At 36.6% G+C, this 24,988-nt stretch overlaps 1 protein-coding gene across 1 annotated transcript in view; it reads left to right on the top strand.

The window, feature by feature from the left end:
* The first annotated feature begins 1,088 nt into the window (after positions 1–1,088).
* The window catches only part of LOC136677738 (hexokinase-2-like), a 64,498-nt gene continuing 40,598 nt past the window's right edge, over positions 1,089–24,988 (top strand). The window contains exons 1-8 of the mRNA XM_066655336.1: positions 1,089–1,271; positions 8,579–8,741; positions 14,819–14,967; positions 16,963–17,082; positions 18,622–18,717; positions 18,877–18,976; positions 19,159–19,342; positions 22,675–22,836. Of these exons, the coding sequence (XP_066511433.1) occupies positions 1,209–1,271; positions 8,579–8,741; positions 14,819–14,967; positions 16,963–17,082; positions 18,622–18,717; positions 18,877–18,976; positions 19,159–19,342; positions 22,675–22,836 (1,037 nt within the window). The 5' untranslated portion in view covers positions 1,089–1,208. The remainder of the gene's footprint in view (positions 1,272–8,578; positions 8,742–14,818; positions 14,968–16,962; positions 17,083–18,621; positions 18,718–18,876; positions 18,977–19,158; positions 19,343–22,674; positions 22,837–24,988) is intronic.

Genomic DNA, 24,988 nt, shown 5'->3' on the forward strand with positions numbered 1-24,988 from the left:
AAACAAAATAATTTTAAAAGGTTTTTTGTTATATGGTATTTTTTATCTAGTGTTTATAATTCAAATAATAATTTTATTTAATAAACAACACCATGAGTTAACCTGCAAATGTCTTATGACCTTTTACGTGCAATATTCACAGTCATAAAATTGTGAACAACAGATAGCTTTGGGGACTATTTTCCCTTGCAACACCCTGTCTGTATCTCTTCATCAGCAAGTGTGTTTTGGGCCCAAATCTAATCTGAAAAGGTGTGTGTAAGTGTGTTCATAGAAATTTTTAGAGGTCTGATTCCTTTCACCAACACTCTAAATATTTCTTCAGATCATGTAGTAACTGCCAAATTATTCTGAAAAGCACTGAAATGAACAAAACAAGCTTCAGCTTTGGCTGATATCTTACCTGCCCACCACATAGGCCGTTAGTGCATAGGTCTATCAAATACATGTTGTAGGCCTGTGCCACTCTGCCCTTGTGTTCTGTACCAATCTTACAATAGTGCATGTGTTTATGTGTTCCATTCACCTTGAGATATCAAGATGACATATGAAAATGGAACTTGTTGAAGAAAGAGGTAATATTTTTCACTGCCCACAAACTTTTACATAGTTTTACATATCTTTTTTTACATCTGCTGGTGTTTAAGGCATGGTTACTGGCTTGCTGCATAAACACCTTTATTTTTGCCTCATGGAGCCCCACTAATGGGGTTTAAATTTGTGCTGAAGAAATACAACAGAAATATTTAACAAATCATCTTTTTATCATCATCATCATATTTATGTATTTTGTAACCATCTTTTTAGCAAAATAAAATGCACCAGGGAACATCTATTTTGTAACTATGTTATAACTTTCTGTGTGGGAGGTTTTAGCAGTGGTAAAGTCTTGTGGTAAAGTCTTGTGTTGCTATCAACACAACTAAAAACAATTCTGACTTTGTCAAATTCTTCAGAATTTCTCATTTTTTACATCAACCCACTCTGAATGAGTTTGACGACTAAGCACACCTCTGCGCGAACCAATAATAGGCGGGAACAGCGATGACGAGATTTCTCCAGAAGACGTGGGACGAATGGGCGTGGCGATATTGTGACGTCATTGGTTGTAGTAGAAAGAAGAGTTTGAAGACGCTGAGGCTTAAGAGAGTGAGTTAGTGAAACTTGAGAAAAGACTACGGAAAAGAAAAAACAAACACACATCGGCGATGATAGCTTCGCATTTGTTGGCGTATTACGTTTCTGAGCTTCAGCATGACGAGGTGCAAAATGTAAGTAAATTTAAGCTTCTTCCTAATTTTCTATTCCACCTTAAATGACACAGGAGTTCCATTCTGGCGCGTGAGGCGCCAATTAGGTGCTACGCCATTTAAGGTGGAACGGATCAATTCGAAGTAGAAGCTGAGAAAAGCCGGGTGACTTAATCGTGGCCACTTTGCTATACTTATTATTTACCCTTAGTAAGACGACCATTTATAGTGTTTTTATTTCTACTGTGTCAAGATACCTACAAGTTTTGTTCATCCTTAGTTTTCTAATCTCCAACCTTATCCTTACACGTGTTGAAGAAGGGAAAGGAAAGAACGTTGCATCATTTAAGGGGGTCACTCATGTGTGGAAGCCTCAAATGAAGTTAAAAGTTTAGTTTACAGTTCTTAATATGTTTTATAAATATAGGAAAGACCTTTTAATTCTTAATCAAAATGTGTCGGGCTGATTGTATGGACACTAAAAACGACAGGCTAATTTCCGCATTTTTTTAACGTTGAGAGAGAGGAGAGTAAGAGGAGGAGGGCGGGAGGAAGAGGGAGAACCAACAGTGTCGAGTAAACGAAGCACACCTCTTCAATAATGGATAGGTGTTGTCTTTCTGTGGCAGCTCTGTGTTTGAGTTGGTCTTGTTTGGTTTAGTTGTGGTAGGCCTCCTCAAACAGCTTCGTTATCACGTAACTTTAGCTCTCAGCCGAAAGCGTTCTACGCAGCTCACCCTCAAACTGTATCAAGGGTTGGCCAATGAATAATTTGAATAAATTGTCCTCGTGTGTGACGGAAAACCTGTTGTAAATGGCTATTTAAAAGTTGTTCTGGCCTAATAAGTGTTGCGTTATTATATGTTAAAGACCCCATTTTAATAAGTAGTGAAACCACCATTCGCAATACGTTTACAAAAGAGTAGTTTTAATTAAACAAAAAAACAACCATGCTGTTAAGTGTTCATCTTATGTTACAGATTTACTTCCTTTTAATAAAGGTCCATTACTTGTGGATGTACATCTTCAAATATGCATCTAGATGTCATCTTAAATTATCATGTGTATGAACGTATCTCCTCCTCATTGTATTATTTAGATAGCTTCATTATCATCCAGTAAAGCACCTTCTTCATACATCATTAGCATTAACTTACCTCATTTGGTTTGCTTCTAGTACCCAGACACATTTTATTATCAGCCAGTAAACTTAGGTGAACTACATTCTTTAATTATGTGTTGAGTTATTATAGATAAGTCTGAGCTTATCTGATTACACCTGATTAAAATTGTAATATCTAGCAGATTTATGATCAGATGTTTAGTGGCTGAAGAATATTTTGCCAAGTCCAACAGGTAAAGCACCCTTGCTCAGTGTGAACAAGACCCTGGGTTGCTGACTTTACCTGATTGCCTTGTGCTGGCCTGAACAGTGTGTCACCACGTTAGCATGAGGCCGTGCCTTCAACATCTGCTCCTCTATGAATGGCTCTAAATGCCACTGCAATTAGATGTTCGTGTGTGGGTGAGAGAGAAGAGGAGTGACAAATCAAACATCCTTTAAACCATGATAAGAGAAGGATATCCAGTGCATTCGGTGTGATTTTGTACCCTGGAGTGTTTGTACACAGTCATACTGAGATCACATTGTTATCTTTAGGGCAGGACAATAGGATAAAAATACAGATATAGCATAAAGTTTACTTTTCTGCTATTTAATCAAATTCAGTTGTCTGAGTTTGTCAAGGTTTGATGGCTATGCAATAGGGCATGGAAATGTGGCGTTAATTATTGTTATGGGGTGGGCATTATGGCAAAAAAAAAAGAATTTTTCACAGTACACCATAGCGTATCATGATAGGTTTGACACAGACACAAGTAATATACTATTCTATATTATGTACAGTTAAACAGGGCAAATTATAATGAACATAAAATGACACATACATTTGTTCTGTAGTCCAGAAGTACTAATTATGGTCATTATCCACAGAAAAGTGTACTGTGATGTAATTCGTCACAGTAACTATAATATTTTGTAATATTCTTTCAATTCTCTGCCTATCCACTGTTTTTGTTCATTCGTTCGTTGTTGTGTTAATTTCAAACTGTATAGAGCTGTCTGTGAAGTTTGTCTCTAATTGACAAAAGTTTTCGCTTGTTTTTTTTTAGTTAAATCTGACAAAAAGAGCTCTATGTGTTTGCCATAATGTTTACTGGTATCAGCTTTATGCTAATTATTTGGGTATGTTCACTTTCAGCACTCAGTTTCATGTTCATCAAAGTGTTGTACTTGGCGCGAGGAACTGGCTTTTTACTAAAATAAAGAGTTGCCAATTTTTCAAACTGTTGTTTAAAGCTGATTTTAAAACTTTTTTGGCAGAAGGGTGGTTTATCATCAGAAAAGTTTGAGTTGAGAACTGACATCATTCAGAGTAAGGAGATTGACTGTGTGGGCTTTGACACTGTCTCACATTGTCACAAACACTGTTTACAGATATGCCATTGTCTTTTTTTTCTTTTGAAGGAAATCTTAAACCAAGAAAGTTTCTGTTTCTGTTTAAGGAAAGCTTAAACAGAAAGCATGCTGAATTACCAGGTGTTTTTAAGCATATGATAGGCACAGTAGGTAGACTTTCCCTGGTGATTTCTCAGGGTGTGGTTTCAGTCTCAGACGATACAATCATAAAATGAAGTGCTGTCTGATATGAGGCCTAGTTTACACTTGGCATTAGTATTTAGATGTTGTAAATCTACGCATTTAAAAGCTGAGCACATGTTTGTGACTGGATTGTGTGTTTCTATTGAGGTAGTCAAGTAGACTTTGTGATTATTGTGTTTAGCACAATTCAGCTTTTCCACACTAATGCCATGTGATGCCACTCTGGTTTTTCAGTAGTGTTTCCTACACTTTAATTATTACTCCGAAGTTGTGCTGGTAAATGAGGTTAAGAGGATATTGATTTTACCTCTAACAGATTTTTTTTTGTAATTTTGCTTGTTGGCTATATGGCCAACAGCTTCTGGACACTTGTCCAGGCAGCATTTCTTCAGCAATTAAATTAACTACTGTGCCCTCTTAGGCAACAACATCCACTCTTCTCAGAGAGATTTACAGCATATGCAGAGCATTAGTCAGGTGAGGTACTGATGCTGAAGGATTAGTTCTTGTTACAAAGACTGCTACAGTATGTTCTATATTTATAAGATGTAGCTTCATCACTAAAGTGTGGGCAGATTTAGTGATCTACAGCTCAGTGCTTTGGGATTCAATACCTCTCTAGCCAGCTCTGGGCATTGACTATGTTGACCATAGGCATATACAGTATGTGCCTGCTCGGGTGTCCATTTAATTTTCTACCTCTAGAAATAAACTATTTTCTGGCAGGTTGTGAGTAGTTTTGTTTGAAGGTGCCACAAGAGCAGACAATATGTGTATCACCACCTCCCTATTGAGGTCATCTTTTCTAAGTGAATGTAACACTGCCTGACCCAATGAGCTGTGCCTTTCTTCCTAGCAGCCTGGTGTATGTTGCAGCTCTGTTGTCAGAGTGATGAGAGTGTCTGGGGAAGCTTTTGAGTGTCCTATGTTGCTATGAGGGGAAACACTTGAGTGTCAAGTGTCTTCAAGGCTTTGTGAAAATAGCTATAAAGCACAGAGGGTTGGGGCTCTCTTGTGTTTTTTTTTAATTTTTTTATTTTATTTTTTTTTAAATTTCATCCCCGTATACATACAAAGCCAATGTTTAATGTGTTATGCCCTGGTGACTCCACTTCTTACACATGATAGTATCACAGCAATCAATTGTCTTTTCCTTACAGTTTCTCATTCTGCTTTACTGTGAATCTTAAGTTAACTCTTGTGTTATGTGTCATGTCAGTTTTGGTCAGTACGTACCTGATTATTAGAACAGGCTGTTCTGCCCGTGACCTTTCTGAGGGTACATTTATATTTGGTGCTAGGGTGTTGTGAATATAATGATGCCATATATTTCTTTTTTCAATTTATGATTTTTTTTGTAATGTAGGGCTTTGTAGGCACCTTCTGTTCCTTCTGTAATGTTTACCACAGTGATAGCATCTACTCTTTTGAGAAAACTTTATCCTAAGTGTAAGGACATGAATGTATTCAACCAAAAGAGTATTTTCTGGATGACAAGCCACTTCAACTCATCCCAGATATTTTATATTGAAGTCCATCACCTCAGAACAGGCAGAGGAGTCATCTGAGCTGATATAGCTGATATTAACTGTTGTTAAATGATCGTTCTGAAAATAGCTATTGATATATACATAATAGTTTAAGTTTAGAATAATGTAAATAATAGGTAAATAAGGGTGTTTGGTGAGATTATTTAAAAATACAGTATATGCTACTGTGTTAATTAAACTGTTATTAGGTTATTGTTTTCCTTTTCCATTAATTACTGAAATAAATCAACTTTTTCATGATATTCTTATTTTATGACCAGCACCTGTATTACACAGCTCTGGATTTGCCATACGATGTTTGTAGTATGCCCTATTTTCCATTTTCTGTGATACTTTGCTTGGTATGGAAGAGTTGTTGCTTTACAATTTCTGTGACAACTTTCCTGACTTTTCTCAGGGTAACGGAATCAGGTTCTATGTTCAGATGAAAGGGCAGCTTGTCTCCTGATCAGGCAGGGCTATTCGCGGCTCAGTAGATCCTCAGTTGCCTGTGCACCAATATAGAATGCTGCACAAGTTTAGCTGGAATAAGTCAGACCCTTGTTCTCATTACCACACAGGATATAATTACAACATTCTGTTATTGCGTATTTGTGGGTTTGTTAACTGTGCAGTGTAGGGAGACATCAGTGTGTGTGTGTGTGTGTGTGTGTGTGTGTGTGTGTGTGTGTGTGTGTGTGTGTGTGTGTGTGTGTGTGTGTGTGTGTGTGTGTGTGTGTGTGTGTGTGTGTGTGTGTGTGTGTGTGTGTGTGTGTGTGTGTGTGTGTGTGTGTGTGTGTGTGTGTGTGTGTGTGTGTGTGTGTGTGTGTGTGTCTTCCCTACTCTCTGGTGTCACCTCACATGACTGGAGCATACTCTTGGATTGTGCAATTCTGGCAATTTAAGGGTCATCTTCTACAAGGAAAGCACTGTGTAGTTAGAGAGCCTGAAGCATATATATACAAAGAAGTAAATAATTTGGCCATTGATTAATCTATTAATTTGACAGCCCTGTATACCACATCAGACACTTATTTTAGAAAAGTATGGACAGTTTTTGCACTGTAAAATAAAACTAAAGGGAATGTTACACTTTCAGTCATAGCAATAGTTTTAGTGCAGTGCTTTCAAATAATTATTCCCTTTTTCACATTGGTTAACATGGCTTGAAGTATTGAGTCTGAATGAGGAAAAAGAGGCTTTTCAGTATCAGGAAGTAAGCTGTAGAGGCATGTTTGCTCCCCTGTGACATCGAGCTCAAGTTACCGGGAGAATAATCTGTGTGTGACTGGTTCCTCTTTTGTATGTGTAGAGTTGCAGGTAAATTTTAGATTCTCAAATAATAGATTCTCATAATAAGTCATCAGGGGTGTCACCTGTGATCATATTACATCACACATACAATGCCAAGGGCAAAGTTAGCAAAGTGAGAAATTGTTGGCTTTTCAACCTCCTTGACATTTTCCTCAGTATTTTAAATGTCACGCTCAGTTTGCCTATGACGGGTGGGAATAGTATATGCTTTATTTATACAGTCACATGCCTCATGCTGGACGTTGTTCAAGAGTGACATCCCTTGTAAATAACTTTCTGGTCCCATATACAGCATTACAAAAAATACTTTTATAATTAATTTACTTTGTACTGATTGAACTAGCAATGTGTTCCCAATTAATTCTTTAAATTATTATTATTATTATTAGTTTTTTGTCTTACACTGGTTTAAATTAAATCTTTGGCCAGAAGTATGTCGCCTTGTACACTACTATAACAGTAACACTTCTGTGTTTGTTGTACATCCCATGCCAAAACTATGAGCCTCTTCTTTTTGGCTTCAGGCTTCTGGGAAGGCCTTTCACAAATGTTTGGAGTGTGTCTAAAATAACTTGTGCCCATTCAGTCAAAAGAGCATTTGTGAACTTAGGCACTCATGTTAACCAAGAAAGCTTGGCTTGAAACTGACATTCTTATTCCTCTCAAAGGTGTCCTGTGAGCTTATGGTTGAGCTGATATTCTTTACATAAGCAATTTGCCACCCACTGATGTGCATGCTGAAGCACTGGATACAACATTTATAGGCACTACATACTTAATCACTCACTGTCTCTAGTTTTTTTGCATGGTCTTTGGCCTGGTGGTGTTTTATTTCCTCTCCTCTCCCCTCTCCTAGGTGCTTTCAATTTTACAGCAATCACAATTATGATAGGGGCAGATATTCACAAACTAACTTGTGTCAGAGATTGCTTGGATATGTGCTTGATGTTATACACACTGTTAGCAATGTGTGTGATAGATCCACCTGAAATTAAGAATTGCTAGGAGTGCACTGTATAACCTGAAGTTAATCTTTATCTTAACATTTATTTTTATCTTGTCAGTAGATACCGAATAACATTATTCATATTATTATCACTATTATGGTTATTGTCCTGAAAGGATGTCACCATGTTTCTAAAATATCTTCTTAGCTAGTGTGGGTGATATAGCAGTATTTTTACGTGTGTGTGTGTGTGTGTGTGTGTGTGTGTGGTATAATTGTAATTCAAGAATTCAGACATTCTCCTATTTTGTCTTTTTTATAATTGCTTACTCTTGTATAGTAACTGAAAATGACGAGCAATTTTATTCAATAAACAATAACTTAAAAAGGGTGTAGTTTGAATATCGCAAGGGAAAGCAAGATGTATATTTTTCATCACTGCATTAGTTTGGAGTTCCATAAAGAAAAATAAACAAATGTGTGTACATCGATTTGAACAAAGTTTTAGAAGACTGCAGCTTTAATGTTCATGGATCCTTGTGCACCAGTAAGTTGGGCAAAATAGTATTAACCTAATGTTGTGTTTCATCTGCATTCAACTGCATTCTTTAGGGCAGCTTTGTAATGCATAAACACTGGAACATACAAACATGAATTCTGTCAAACTGAGGTTTTGTTCATTAATGTATTCTTTCTACAATACCCAGCTGGCATTATGCAAACATGTCATACAACCATTTGTTTATGCCCCTTGGGCTGTCCAGACTTTTGCATACTAATTTGCCCCCTCTGTTGGACTGAATGCATTGCTGAGGTCATTCACCTGTGTTGTTTTTGTTTCTTTTTTCCTTTGTCTATCTCTCACCCACATCCTCAGGTGGATAAGTATCTGTATCACATGCGACTCTCAGAAGAGAACCTTATGGACGTGTCCAAGCGCTTTAGAAGAGAGATGGACAAAGGCTTGGGCAGGGACACCAATCTGACTGCCTCTGTGAAGATGCTGCCCACCTATGTCCGTTCCACACCTGATGGCACAGGTAAGGGAGAGTCAACACCAGTGAGCTTTTTCTAACAACACAAAATAAACCAATTCCAAAACATATGATGGGTGGTGCGTTGGCGCATCAGGTAGTGTCACTGTCCACTGTCACACAGATCCTGGGTGCTGGGGTTGTGGGTTCAAGCCCCACTTCAGGTGACTGTCTGTGAGGAGCTTGATATGTCCTCCGTTAGGTCCTCCCATGGCTAGGCTCTGGACCAACTGCAACCTTGAAGTGGACAAGCAGTTACAGACAATGAATCTGCAGTTAGTACGGTTAGTTATTAGACAACTGCAGGGTTTTTGGGTCCGGCGTTCAATCCCTGCTTCGGGTCACTGTCTATAAGGAGTTTGGGGTGTTCTCCCCATGTCTACGTAGGTTTCCTCAGGGTGTTCAGGATTTCCAATATAATCCAAAACCAAGTTTGTAGGGGAATTGGCTGTGTGAAATTGTCCATAGGTGTGAATGAATAGGTGTGTGTAGGCTCTGTACTCACCACAACCCTCAAAAGGGTAATGTGGTTGCTGAACATGAATGATTGTATGAATTAAACATAGCGAGGATGAAAAGATCCAGTGTAATATCAAGTATATAGTTTAAAACTGTATCTGTGCTAGGATGCAGTACTGTTTTGTTTTAATTTATTAATATTTATGTATTTTTATTCCTACACTATTAGTGTATCTACTAATCCAGCTGTTTCAGAAGAATGAACCATATCTTCCTCTTGACCCAAAGATTGCCATGGAGTGAATACATAGGTTAAAACGATTAGGCATCCCTCAAGGTTAAAACAATATTTAGGCATCCTAAATAGTGGGTGATAGCAGTACATAAAAATCATTAATATAAATATAAAGTAGTATGCACCAGACAGTACTCGAAATGTCCCCAGAAGACGTACTTCGTCATAAGGGATTTTTAAGTTTTTAAAGAATCCCATGATTCTACTCGAGCCGAGGAGCCGTGTGAGGTGGAGAGACATCATTTTAACTGCAGCAGAGCCACAGGAAAGAGGAGCTTCGCTCTCAAGTAAGTATTTTTAAACAAACTAATTACTAGTTAAGTACCAGTGTTGACTGAGTGCAGTTTGAAGTAATTATATATTTAAAAATATTAAAATGACTTTGGCTTGCATATTGATGTGTAAGAGTACATCTTGACAACTTTATTTAAAATGTAATGTTTAATGTTTGCAGAGAAGGGTTTTACTTATCTGTAAATTTTGTAAGTAATGATACACTTGTGTTTTTCTGGTTATAACACTAAGAATTTTTTTGTGGAACACAAACACGTTTATCTATTGTTAACAGATAGTAAGCTGAGCGAAGAGCTAGCTGAAGTTGTCTGTTAGCAGCTAAATCTGAGGCAGTTTAAATTAGCTTGATTTCTTTTTTATTTGTAAAAATACAAGCTGTAGAAAAATACATTCTGAGCTGTTGTTCACACTGAGTGGAGATTATGAATGTAGTTATTACATGCTGCATTTGTGAGCCTTTCATTTTTTTTCCGCAAACACAGAGATGAAGAAAAGAATCAATCCTGCTCAGTCCAAATCAGAGTTTAAATTGTATTTCAATATCTTTCTTACAGAGCTGCAGTGGTGGAGGACAAGCCAGAAGAATGAGAAACATAAAACATAAGAAGCAGCCAAGAGACATTCTTGCTCCTTCTAGGATCGCTAAACATTAATACTTTTTTGTTGTTGAAGTCTGTTGTGTTTTCTCGCATCCTTTCAAGAAAAGTTTTGATCCTTTTAGCATATGAAATGGGTATGATCAGACTGGCCTGGCAAATAATATTTTAATATTAGTGCAAGGTTTAATTTTATGCATGTTTCAACATTTGATTTCTAGGTAGGAATTTTGATGTTTGTAACTGGTGCATTAGTCTGGCAGCAGTACAGATATTCAAATGGAATGATAACATTTAATGAACTTAAGATTGTGGTGGAAACTGATCAGTGTAAAAAGATGTATACATTTTTGTGTAACTGTTTGAATGGCTGTAATGGCTTTTCTAATTCTTCAGTTTACTTCAAAAAGGTTGATATCAGATGATCAAAGCAAACAATTAATTCCATTCAAAATTATCTGATGAATTATTCTTTTGAGGAAATATTTTGTAGTCTAAATTATTAATAGCAGCAAATCAGTGTGTCAGAACTAAATTATTTGCATAGCTCAGATCTCTGGTGGTTTTTGCCTCTTGTAAAACTCTTGTTGTTTTACAAAACAATATAAAATATTGTTTATTTGCTATCTGTTTGAATATGTAAATATTTGAAAAGCAGAACTGGTTAATATATCCGTTCTACCAATAAGCACAGTCGCTACTGGGCTTTCTGCCATTTGGTAAATCAGTAATAGTCCTCCTTCCCAACACACTGCTCTGCTGCTTATCTCTTATCAGTGTGTGAACAAATTAGGCTTGATTATCTGTAAATGTTTCACCTGCTGTGTTTTAAGAGACTCAGAGGTCATGATTGGGTCAGATGAAGAAGTGGAAGTCTGAGTGACTAATCAAATAGATTCATCCTGCGTGAACAACTGGCCACAGTCTGTGTGTGAGGGTTTTTTTCCCCTCCCCATCTCCCTTTTATCCCTTCTTATGGTAAAGTTTATGTACTTTCCTACAGCACTAAAAACTATGTATATAGTTATCGGTCCATATTTCTGTTACTGCAGGTTTGTGAGCTTCACTAGGTAATAAGTGTGTTTGTTTGTGAAATTGTGTGTATGTTTGTGTATTTTTCAGTTATGCCAAGCACTGTATGTATACAATCATATGGTGTAATGGTACATTTATGAATGAGGAATGAGAAAGTCCTTTACAGGGAATAAAAGTAAATATTTATCCTACATAAAATATATATTGTACTTTTTTGCACAGACCATATTGTGTTACCTTACCCCAATATGTTAAATTCAGCAAATAAAGGGTGTAAAAAGTAAAGTTTTTTTCTCACAACTTTTGACCAGAGGAGCTTAGACTTTAGCCCATGGCTGCATATGTAAAAGTCTGTTTAAATATTTATACTGTACCATGCAAAATCCAATGAAATGCCTGGATTCCTGAGAGAGAGAGAGAGAGAGAGAGAGAGAGAGAGAGAGAGAGAGAGAGAGAGAGAGAGAATCAGAATCAAATTTCTTTCTCAGGTCACATTTGAACAAAGAAAATATATTTTTGTTCATCCATGTCACTGTGAAAAGACAGTTTAATACTATGGATTTGAAACGATAGCAAGTAGACAAAAAAAGCACTTTAACCTGAAAATTTAATATGAAATCAAATGTTACATGAGGTGATAAAACTTTTAAATACATAAGTCTATAAAACTCATAAGGTTACCTAGAACATAAAAGGCAGAAACTGCAACCAGCTTCTATGACAGGAGGTTGAGATGGGGGTGGAGATTCACTGGAGAATTACTTAAATGCTGAAAAGAGTGGGCTTCTACTTTTAATTGTGTGTGTGTGTGTCTACATAGATCTAAAAATATCATGAGAGAGATGGAGCACTACAGAGAATGAAAGTCAATTAGATCTGTACTGTGTAGTTTTCATGTAGTAAATTCATCATATGAAATTGTTAAGAGAGCTCTGAGAAGTTATGTGGAATGTTCATAAAAATCCATGGATAGAGAAGAGTCTCCAAATCTTTGTTTGCTTTTTGTCATTGGCTCAGTTCCTTATTGTTGCGTTAGAGTGCACTCACTCTCTCTGATAGCACTGTTTGTTCAAATGGAGCTATTTTTTTTTTATTCGTTATCACATCTTTCTCTCTCTTTCAGTGCCTTATCTTTCTTTGTTTCTTTCTTCTCCTCTCAAAAACAAATCTCCAGTAACGTCCCTTTTCTCCAATGCGTTTTGTCTGTTGGATGTGTGCTGTTTTCCAAATAGTGTCTTGGACATTGACCTTCAGTCCCTCCAAATGATCCGCAGGGAACTTCATGTCTGTCTCTCCAAGCATTCAAGGCAGACAAAGCAGTTGTGCTGACAGTAACATATGTGTCTGTTAGTGTCCTCGCTTCTCGGCATGCGATTCAGACCCGTGGGCTTACTTAAAGAACACCTAAGCAACAAAAGATATATATTTTTATTTTTGTCAATGTTTGACATTCAGCTCCAAGACAATTCTTTGATCATTGAGCGTTATATTGCTGCCTTGTATATCTTTACTGAAATGGGCTGACTTTTCTGATGATGAGTAAAAGGCATGGGGTTGTTATGGATGTTTTGTGGGAGTGAAGTTACGTGATAAACCAGAAGTACCGGAAGATGATGCAGCATATTATTCAAGTGCTGCTGCAGTGGCATGTTAAACAGTCAAACCAGGAAAAGCAAAATGGGAAGACAGAGTGGATTAATATACATAATACCAGCATTCTTAAAAATAAATGAGATGAATAAAAAATGATGTTAATATTACAGCGAATGTTTGTAGATGGACGTCTGGTCTGTTTGTGCTTGTCCACTAAATGACAAGTAAAAAAGAAAAAACCCTATATTTTCAGAACTTCAAAATGTTATTTTTAATAACCTAAAACCACACTGATATTTGTGCTATGCCTAAAGTTCCTGTATCCAAAAATTCTAAAAGCACCATTTGCTTGTATTAATATTATTTATATATATATATTTTTTCTTTTGAGGCCCTCTTATCACGTGTGTCTGTGTGCGTGTGTGTTTTAAATAGTTATTTAGCCATGGTGTTTTTCATCTCCTGTGAGTGTGGGCTGTTTTAATGCATATAAGTAGCTGTTTACGATGATAATTTATCACTTTTGATTGATTTTCTCTCACCGTTGCAGAGGATATTTAGTCATTTGTGGACTAATCATTGATCTTTTTAAAATTCAAATGTCTAAAGCATTAAGTGCTTTAATTGGGGAAGGAAGTGATGTTTATAAATTCCTTTTATACTCTTCATACATGCTATATGTTCAAGAGAATAAATCCAGAGAATTTACAGCATACCAAAGTGAAAAGTCTGATGAGATTGTCATAATAAAATGATTGAAAAATAGGTATTGTAGAAACTATTAGTTTGTAAGCTGAAACATCACAGAACTGTTTACTCTGGATTTGTCTCTGACTGGTTTTTACATTTTTTTATAGAAATTTGTCACAGTAAAGTGTTGCAGGTCCTCATACAAAATAGAAGAGAAGAAACTGAATTTTTAATTGATAGTTTCCTTTACTGTCATCAGAAAATACCTTATATCAACTGATGCATATAGGAATTCCTAAAAGCAAAAAAAACTGGTTGAGCAACATTTTTAGCAGCAGTTTGTGACTGTTCTTCACATTGCTATGGAGGAATTTTTGTCTGTTCTGCTTTGCGGAATTGCTTACCTCCAACCACACAGAGGCGCGCTCAAGCATGAACAGTCAAATTACATTCCCATTGCAGTGTTGGGGATTTCACTAGGCTACTTCAAGTCTTTAGTCTTGTTTGCTTTAGCCATTTAGAAGTGACCTTGCTCTCGTACTTCAGATGGTGCTCTTGCTGTATAACAAAAATGCACTTGAACTACAGTTCATTGGTGGGACATTCTTGTGTAATGCAGAATTCATGATTCTGTCAATAAATATCAGAGGGCCTAAAAAGCAAAGACATATCTCACTGTTGTTATTGTGGAAAATGTGTTAGCTTAACCCCAGATATAAGTTTTTTTGTTTTCAAAGAATTCTCTGAGTCTAGCAAAGCCTTAATATGATTATTTGACAACTGTATCTTGTATCTATTGTGACAACTGTATCTATTTCTCTTAGTTTTTTTTTTTCTAGAGAGGGATTAAGCTTAGTCCTAGACTATGTCCTCTTTTCAATGGAAAATCAAAATTCAAAATGCAAAGTAGTCGAGGACTAGGCTTAATTATTGTCTGGGAAACCATCCCTATGTTTGTAAATGAAATATTTAAAGATCTGGAAAAAAGTAGGCGGGACAGATATTCGCAAGAAAAATCGGATCCATTCCAAAGGGAATTCTCATTTTATTTTTGGTTGCTGCTGCTTCTGATGAGAAAACATTCACAAGACTTCACCTTCTTGGTTGTTTATTTTTTGCAGAAAGTGGTGATTTCCTTGCACTGGACCTTGGAGGGACTAATTTCCGCATCCTGCTCGTAAAGGTATCTGCTAATGGCAAACAAAAAGTGGAAATGGAGAACCAAATCTATGCCATTCCAGAAACCCTGATGAGGGGTAGCGGAGCAGAGGTATGTCTAAACATTTTATGGAAAAAAAAATTGTTTTCTTGATTTCCTGAATTAAAAATACACATTCATAAGGAACATGCTTCTGCACATTTCAATACACAACTACTGTATAACAGCTGTTTCATTTTTCCAAGTTATATAAAGAAATATTTATTTAGAAGCTGTGCGCACAATTATTTTGTGGACTGTATGTCATTTAACATTTAATTTCAAATCAGTGTCATTTGACCAGTTGTTTCCAACTTTTTGAATATGAATGTAGTTTGATACAGACATACATTTCATTAATCAGGCATTGATTCTTTATTCAAAACAAGACATTTTAAAAACCATTCGAACACCATTAAAAACATCTGAATATGTTTTGATAATATGCAAAATTGAGAGCATATGTTGTATAACTTCATGTAAGGCAGAAGGTGTATCAGAAAAGGTGCTCATTTGATTTATTCTATTTGGGTCTTTTTGTACACTTTTCTGAAATATATTCATCAGTCTTTCTTTCAGCATTTTAAAATACTTTTTCCCAAATAAGTTAAATCTACAGTTATTTGAAGTTACATATTCTAATTTGGGTTTTTGAATGTTGTTTTATTTTATTATGCACATAGGGGTGTCCATAAATATTTTCTCTCAATTTTCTTAGATTTGTTTCCTTTTATTTGATTTTACATTCTGCAGGGCTTTAATGGAGGATAATAATGAAAAAAAAAAAATCCTATTTCTAATAATTCTCTTGTGGCTGCTCAAGGTTTTTAAAGGGTTTGGTTTTTATCATAGCAACAGTAATCCTTAATAAGCATCAAAGAAAAGCGATAAACATCAAAATTAAAGTATGCAGTGTTTGAATGTATTGGTAATTAAGCATGGTCTATGTTCAATAACAACACAACTGACCTTTCAGGGGAAAAATGTTCTGAGCCTGCACTGAATGCATTTGACATAATTAGAGCCACAGTGATGAGCATTTTCAATGCCTGAATAAGAAGTGTGCTGGGACTAGTATTTGAAAACATGTCTGAAAGTCATGCTTCAGCACAACCCAAGAGTTTTAATTCTTTATGATTTATCACGTTTTTTCAGTCTTAAATTAACCAGTGACTTTGACACAATTTTTTTTTATTATTTTTATGTCTTTGTTGGATCCTGTTCCATTTAAAAAAAAAAAAAATAATAATAATAATCGACAGCCATTGTGTAAACGTGTTAGACGTTATTCATTGGAACCAGGCACTTTTCAGGACACAGTTATACCAATGAAAAACATTTAATTATAAGGAATAACTAATTGAGAATAATGACAAAAGCATAATAACGATTCTTGGGATTTTAACAGTTACAGTCCAATCTCTAACCTTCCATTTCTGAGTGAAATAATTAAAAATATTTTTTTCACAGTAAAGTTATTTATTTATTTATTTATTTTTTGTAGTTATTTTCAATAAGCCTGCCTTTTAAATTGTTTTACTAAAGAGAGCAAAGCACTTGCTTCCATTTAAAACCTTTTATGAACAAAAACAAAGGATTTGTTTCGGGAGACATTTGGGAGGTGTTAAAAAATGTTGATTGCCCTGTTAAAGAAAAAGTACAATTGGCAGAGCAAAGCATATTGCTAAACTATGTTAAATACTTATAAAACTATGAAAATATAATGCTTTAGTTTCAGAGAAAAAGGGTGTTTTTTATGAAAACGTATGAAGCATTATGTGGAGGTTCTGCTCCTGTGAATGTCAGTGTTATTCTCAATAACAGTTATGTTTTATTGCTTCAGTGTTATATTGTTATACATTTAGCACAGATTTATTCCCTTTACCTGTCACAGCCAAAAGGTTTTTTGTTTTTTAATTGCCACAGTGTTATACAGTACAAGGTTATGTTTTCCTCAAAATTATGAAACTAGCACAAAGATGAAAGTTAACTAGTGGCATTGAGGGCTTGCAGGAGGTTCAGATAAAGCCAATATTTGTTTCTAAATTTTCTCTTTCTGTTGACAAGCTCTTTGACCACATTGCTGAGTGCCTGGCCAATTTCATGGAGAAAATGGGCATCAAAGACAAGAAACTGCCTCTAGGATTCACTTTCTCCTTCCCCTGCCGGCAGACCAAACTGGATGAGGTGAGGAGAGGGATATAACAAAACACAAAGCAAACAGATAATTAACTGTGGGGGCTGATAGCCCAGTAGTAGAAGAGGAAGGCTACCACAGCTACAAAACTGTTCACACTGTGCTGCTTAAAATTAACATTCATTTGAGCTGCTAATGTTGCTTTTTAGTTTTGTTTTGTTTAGCATTCACACTGACAGATTAGACATCAAACCAAGTGATTGATCAGATTTTACGACCCCCATTTGGCAGCAATAATTGATAACATCCATTAAGCTTTCTGGATCATGTTATACTCATTTGGATTTATGTAGTTTTTTTGGGTGTCTGGGTCATATTCATGACCTTTTTGTGGTTATATTATGTGAAGTTTGTGAAAATTGAGAAGAACATGGTCTAGAATGTATTGCACAAATCTTTCAACAATCCTTCACAATATAACTGATGTGTGTTTAAAATGACCTTAAAACACACCTCAGGCTTCTTGTCAAATTGAAAATATCAGTTCTATCAGAGACTCCTGAAGACATGGAAAGCCACATTCCTGTATCAAGACAGCTTCAGAAATAACACTTTTTCTACAGATCAAAGCAAAGGAGTGTTTGGTTCATTTAAACATCTCTAGTACATGCCAGGGAGCTAATAGCAGCGTTCACCATTGATTAACAAACCCTTATTTGCAGCGCAATCACTCCAGGGTTTGATTAAATCAGAGAAAATCTGCAGAGTTTTAACAAACCCCAGTAATCATTTGTTGCAATTTCAAACCCATAGACCTTATTCACGTTACAATAAAACTAACAAGTCTGATTTTGTCCCCCCTGAATAGAACCACTATTTTCAATCACGAAAACAATTTTATCTCCAATTATAAAATGATGCATAGATGTTGCTAATCTTAAATTCCTAGGTTTTGAATAATCTGTAGTGGACAGTGTGTCTGTCAAACCTATTATTCATAAACTCTTCAGAAATTCATGTAGGGGGAGCACATGCCTTACAGCAGTCTTTTGAGAGAATGCCATATTATAGTTATACCTTTCTCTCTTTTTTTGAGGTTGAATAGTGTAAATAAATAATTGTAATGGGGATATTAAACTTCAAGGGAGGTAAACAAAATAACCTGAGCTCCCTGTCTCTATTTAATCAGCCTTTGCAATTATAACAGCATAGAAATGTACCATTCCTTCCTACTGAGATTCCCAAACGAGGAGGGTGGACCCATGTGTCCCTTAATTTACAACTAATGTGTGGTGTTGGAAAATGTTGATCTGTACTTTTTGTCTTATTCATTCATTATAAATTATGAGGTTTTGTCAGTTTTCTGAAAGTCTGATGCTTAATTGGGCCAGTACTTCAAGGACATGCAGTGATGCACAAGTACTCTGAGATGATCAGGGATTGGGTTTGGGAGGCGGTGGGCTGGAGGCAATGGCTATCTGGAGTTCTTTGCACAGAATTTAGTGAGCCTTTGCTTTTCCCTTTCCTGTAAAAATTGTTGAAGCTGACTTTTGACCCATTTTCATGTTTGTGCCTTTGTCTCTCTGCAGAGTATTCTAGTGTCATGGACCAAGGGCTTCAAGTCAAGTGGAGTGGAGGGCAAGGATGTCGTAGGTCTTCTAAGGAAGGCCATTAGGAAGAGAGGGGTAAGAATACAGAAAACTCAAAGCAATTTTGCTGGCCCTCTCATATCAAGAGAGATTGAAAATGAGGTCAAGATTGTCTGGTCTAAGATTTCTTATGGTTAAGATTTGTAGTTATCAAAGTTTCCAAACTCTGCTTGTCTGCTTTTCTTCGTCTACCAGGACTTTGACATTGACATTGTAGCTGTAATCAATGACACAGTTGGCACCATGATGACCTGTGGTTATGATGATCATCACTGTGAGATTGGCCTTATAGTAGGTTAGTCATCTCTGAGACTTGCAAATCTAATTTGCATTCTATTTTTTCCTCTCTCTCTCTCTCTGTACTATCTCTCTACCATTTCCCCCTTTTCCCTCACCTTTTCTGTATTTTTAATGATCCATAGCAGAAGTGACATTACATCCAATAAAAATCAGCTGAGGTTTTCTGTGTTTCTGCAGGTACAGGAACCAATGCCTGCTACATGGAGGAGATGCGGAATATGGAGCTGGTGGAGGGGGATGAGGGGCGGATGTGTGTGAATATGGAGTGGGGAGCGTTTGGAGATGATGGCACCCTCGATGACCTTCGCACAGATTTCGACCGCGAGATTGATGCCGGCTCACTGAACCCAGGAAAACAGCTGTAAGTGACATACAGATACTTACATGGCATTGGCAACACTACTGAAACCTCTATTACCATTAGAGAATCACCAAACCACTCCTGTGTTTTCCGTCTGGTCAGAATGTCATTTGCAAAGTTTTATTGAATATAGGCCACCATTCCATTAGTGCTGGACAATGTGTACATCTCATACATTTTTTTAAGTGTATTTGCCAGGTCAGGTACTAATGTTGGATGATAAGTTCTCATTCACAAAGGTGATTGAACACACCCCAAAATTGCTTCATTTACACTTGGCATCAGGCAAAGTGATCTTGGGTAGGGATGCACTGATACTGAATTTTTTGGTCTCATATAATAACCGATAATTAGCACCTTGAAGTAGCCGATAACGATATTAATAACTGATAATATCATCTTTTTGAAATGAAAGCAAATTCACATTGGATTAAAGGAAAAAAAAAAAATTATCATATGTTGTCATAGGACAATCCATTTCTTCAGCATTTTTACATTTCTGTAGTTTTAAATTTTATCTTTTAAATATATTAGTTATAGTTTATTTATATTTTTAATCAAATATTTTCTGCGGGTTCCTTATGAATGGTTTCTAGAGGTGCACTAATTAGTGCAGCACTGGGTTACTTTTGAAGAGTGAGGGAGAGAGCAACATAAATCAGTTCCAAGTGAGCGAGAGAGAGAGTGTATTTGAGCCAGAGTTTGTAATCGTTTATCATCAATAAATTCAGATGCTGAATGACTATATCCATGTTCATGTGTTTTATATAAGAAGGGCTTCTGGACTGTGGTGGCTGAGAGTATCTTTCTGTCATTTAACCTGCTGTATATGTATTTACACCACTATCTGTGTGTGTGTGTGTACTGAGTGTTGCTGATATTTTAAATTGCTTTTCACCACAGAGAAATTGAATCCCAGAAACTGTTATTTGCAGAAACTGTAAAAAACGTCCACACGGCAGAGAGGCGTCAGTGCATATTCAAGTTATTGGTTGTAATATCGGCTAAAATTCCAATAGCAGACCTATAAAAATAACTAAAAATGTACACATATCGGCAGCCGATTATATCGTGCATCACTAAACTTGAAGTGATGTACTGCTTTATTTAATACCATTGTGTTAATTATAGAGTACTAAATGTTAAGTAACAATTTATATTTATGGAGTTTAAGGCACAGACATTCAACGGTACCAAAACAGTTAGTATGAAGTAGTGGAAATGCACATATGTACAGGTAGAGAAATGTATAGGTAGTGTGGTTGCCACACAAAATCAGGTGAGGTTGTGGTTGCAGCCTTGTCTTGGCTCACTGATTGTGAGGAGATTGGTGGGTGTCCCTCCTGTGTGGGTTTTATCTAGGTTCCACCCACAATCTAAAAACACACGTTGGTAGGTGAAATGGCTGTGAAAAAGTGTCCACATGTATGTGTGTTACTGAATGTGAGTGTGTGAGATTCCTCCATTGTGTCCAGTGATCCTGGGTAGGCTGTAGACCAACAGCAACTTTATTCATTCATTCATTCATTTATATATATATTATCTTTAACCATTTATACAGTTCAGGGTCGGGGTGGGTCCAGAGCCTACCTGGAATCATTGGGTGCAAGGCAGGAATACACCCTGGAGAGGGCGCCAGTCCTTCACAGGGCAACACACACAGTCACATCTATGGACACTTTCGAGTCACCAATCCACCTACCAATGTGTGTTTTTGGACTATTGGAGGAAATCGGAGCACCCGGAGGAAACCCACACGGACACGGGAAGAACACACCGAACTCCTCAAAGACTGTCACCCGGAGCGGGACTTGAACACGCAACCTCCAGGTCCCTGGAGCTGTGTAACAGTGACACTACCTGCTGCCGCTGTGCTGCCCAACTCTGAATTTAAGTACTTTTACTTTACCCAAAAATGCTCTGGAGCTGTTGCACATGAACAACGTCACCATGCCCAGTGCTAAAAGTCCACCTGGGTCATAGAAGGCAGTGGTATTGCGTTAGGGAAGGCGATGCAAAGTGACTTTACACTACAATGTATGAAGGACAAAACCAGACTCCAGTCACAGGAGATATATATATATATATATATATATATATATATATATATATATATATATATATATATATATATATATATATATACACCACCTGTGATGTCAGTAATATGACTGTCTGATATTTCACTAAGGAAATGGGTGGGACACTCAGTACAAACATGATGAGATGAAAACAGGAAAGCACAGAAGTGAAACAGTACAGTGAAAAATCCTTACAGCTGCCCTGCTTTAAAGTGAGTTATAAAAATTTCTGTCTGGATCAGAAAATCCCCCAGAAACCCTTTTGTTCTTTTGTGACTGCATGTTTAACTTTGATTCTATTTTTGACAGAAACCACAATTCATTTGTGAAGGGAATGAATGAATGGCACTAAATTAACAAAGTTTTTTTTCAGGGTTATGAACTGTGAATTGAAGGGCTACGTTACCTTTTCCCCCTTCATCACCTCTTCAGAAGTAGTTACTGTTGTAGATTGAAATCAGGTTTTTTTTTTTGCTGTGTTTAATTGCTACATGACCATTTAAAACCACCCCCCTCTCAGTTTTTGAACTGGACACAGGTTCAATTTGCTCTCTGTCCAGGCAGTACTACAATGGTCAAAACTACTTGTCATTTAGTAAATGGTAGAATAGATATTAAACACCATTATTCCTGCCAAATTACAGTACGACTAGTTCTTAGTATTCCAGTAGTGACTTTATAATCTGTCCTCATCATCTAGTGCAATAAATATGAATGAATATTTATGTATTCATTTTCCTTATGCTGTTTGTTTGATTTCGTTTTTGATTAATTTTGTCATTAGAGGACCTGGAGAGAAGGAGGGGTGTCCAATCAATTCCCTTTTGTGTCATCAGCAACACATACACAAACACACACACTGGAGGGTTTTTATTTTATTATTATTATTTTTTTTGTGGCACACACGCACACAGAGACAGCATTTTTTTTTTTTTTAAACAGCTCCCATTCTTTTTGGTATGCTTTTAGCATTTCGATTACATCTACAATGTTTTATTTTTACTATTTTAACTGTCAGTCACAGAAGTTGGATGCATTGTCTGTAATTACCTTCACTATACAACTAAATATTTGGATCCTGCTTATATTCTTCTCGGAAGGCTTTATACTACACATGGATCACAGTCATTTAGCACTGGCCATAGTGAACTTGCTCATGTGCAGTTGCTCTAGGATGTTCCACTCTACACACAATAATTTTATTAAATGTTCTACTAAAACTTCACAAATTTTGCTTGTGTGCTCCTGTAGTTTTGAGAAGATGATCAGTGGGATGTATATGGGAGAGCTAGTGCGGATCATCCTGGTGAAGATGGCCAGAGAGGGGCTGGTGTTTCAAGGCCACACAACGCCAGATCTTCTAGTCACTGGACACTTCAACACCAGCTATGTCTCTGCCATAGAGAATCAAAAGTAAGTGCCCTTCAATACTGTGTGTGTCACATAGGATGTATTCAAAGAAGGTACAAGTGTGGCTTGATTTGCGTCATTGCTGAGGTCTTGCACACAATGTATCTTACCCTAAGAGAGGTCAGTGTGCATGTGGAGTAATAACCATCATTAAAAATGATGTTCCTGCTTGTTCATGCATGCCAGTTGTCGCACGTCCACTCAGATCATTAGGAGCTGCTTTCGATGTTGTGCATTCAATACCTGCAGCAAGGTCTCTACAGCTGTCTTCTTTGTCATCCTCTTCTTCGTCCTCTTCAACTTTTTTGTTTTTTTGCCTTTCAGTGTGATAAATGTGTTTTTTGAGAAGCCATCTGATCACACACTGCAGGAAGTGGCATGACTCTTTTAAAGAAGACAAGACCTTTTAAGGCTAGATGTTGACAGTCTGCTCAGCTGTGGCAGACAGCATGTGGCACCCCCCCCACGGTGTTTAGTGGCTGTAACCATGATTGCTTTGATTGATATTTTGCTGGCATTCAGGGGTGGCATGTTGTTGTCGTAGCATTACCCAGCGAACTCCACTGATTTTCCACTAACGCATACATCCGTGTTTCTCAGCAATCCCAAATACAGTAGCATTATAGAACCGACTGCTGATGCTGTTGCTGCTGCTGTTTATGTTCTAGAGTCTTATGAAAACGTGGAGTGTTCAGGAATCTCAAATAGAATCAGAGAAGGCCAGTTTTGTTTTCTTTTTTGATTTAGTTTTGATGTATTTTGTAGTAAATATTTCATAAGTAACGATACGTATTATGTTAAAATAGATCTTAAATTCATCATGTACAAAAATACACTCAATAACAGCATTTGTGAAGATGTATTGCATTAAGATGGCACGTAAATATCTCGTAATGGTTGGGTGATAATAGCGTATAATAAATATTACCGAATCAAATAGTTTTATTTATTTATTTTTCTTTGTCCACTAGGCTGTGCTGTAGTGGGAGTGATTTAAGTTATTTTTGACATAAAATTTTGGTATTGAATTGAGTAAATATGCCTGTTCATTTGAAAAAATATTCTGGGAAGAAGAAAGTTTTACAAAAAGGACATTGTCCTCTCCTGCAATTGATTATTCCTGATTTTGTTGACTTTGTTTTTTACTGTATCAGTATCCAGTTAAAGCACATGTTCCACTAGATGTGAATGTTTATGTCCTATTTCTGGCTTGAACTCCTATTCTTATCAGGTTTTTCAAAACTTATTTGGGGCAAATGCTGGTAATTATTATCAATGATGTGGAAAATATATTTAGAATAATTTGGCCAAAGACATCTTTGTCTTATACTCTTTAATTGGTGCCGGTGTACGGAACCCATGTTCACTTTGTAGCACACTTTGACAAGCAGTGAGTTCATGCCTCTGTTTCTAAGTTTCACCAGTTTAGAAAGTAAATAAAGAGCGTTCTAAGAGTCTAAAATATTACAGCAGTACTGTCAAGCTGTGCAGTGCTACTGAGAAAGCTGTTTTTTTTCTCTTCTAACACTTAGTGTTTCTTAATTAGCTGTTGAGCTGAATCGAATGTGTTAACTGAGGTAGAAGGATAAACTCTGGAGGACTAACACTGCTATTTAAAGATGCTGTTAAAGGGGCAGAAAACAGCTCATATTATGGGAAAAAATGTGGTATGTAAATATTGTTAAAGATTTTAAAAGTTCACTCAGCACTTTATATGTAGGTATTAGGAATTTTTAAAAAATGGTTTAAAAAATGTTTTTAAATTCACGTTTTTATACTCCTCTAAAACAGCACTGTAAAAAGTTTAAGATGATGTTCAGATTCTTTTAAATTCATACATACAAATCAACTTGCAAAGTGGACTTTTAAAATCTCTTTAATATGTACAGGAGCTCGCTCTTGACCCACCGGGACCCTGAACTGGATAAGCGGTCACAGATAATGAATGTACAGGAGCACTTTGTAGTTCTACAATTACAGGCTGGAGTCCATCTGTTGCTATGTATACATTGTTTGTCCTCTTTCTTTCACCCTGGTCTTCAATGGTCAGGACCCTCACAGGACCACCAAGGAGCAGGTATGATTTTGGTGGTAGATCATTCTCAGTGCGCCAATGACACTGATGTGGTGGTGCTTTAGTGTGTGTTGTGCTGGT

Source organism: Hoplias malabaricus, chromosome Y (genome assembly GCF_029633855.1).
Source record: "Hoplias malabaricus isolate fHopMal1 chromosome Y, fHopMal1.hap1, whole genome shotgun sequence".
In the NCBI taxonomy this organism is placed as follows: domain Eukaryota; kingdom Metazoa; phylum Chordata; class Actinopteri; order Characiformes; family Erythrinidae; genus Hoplias; species Hoplias malabaricus.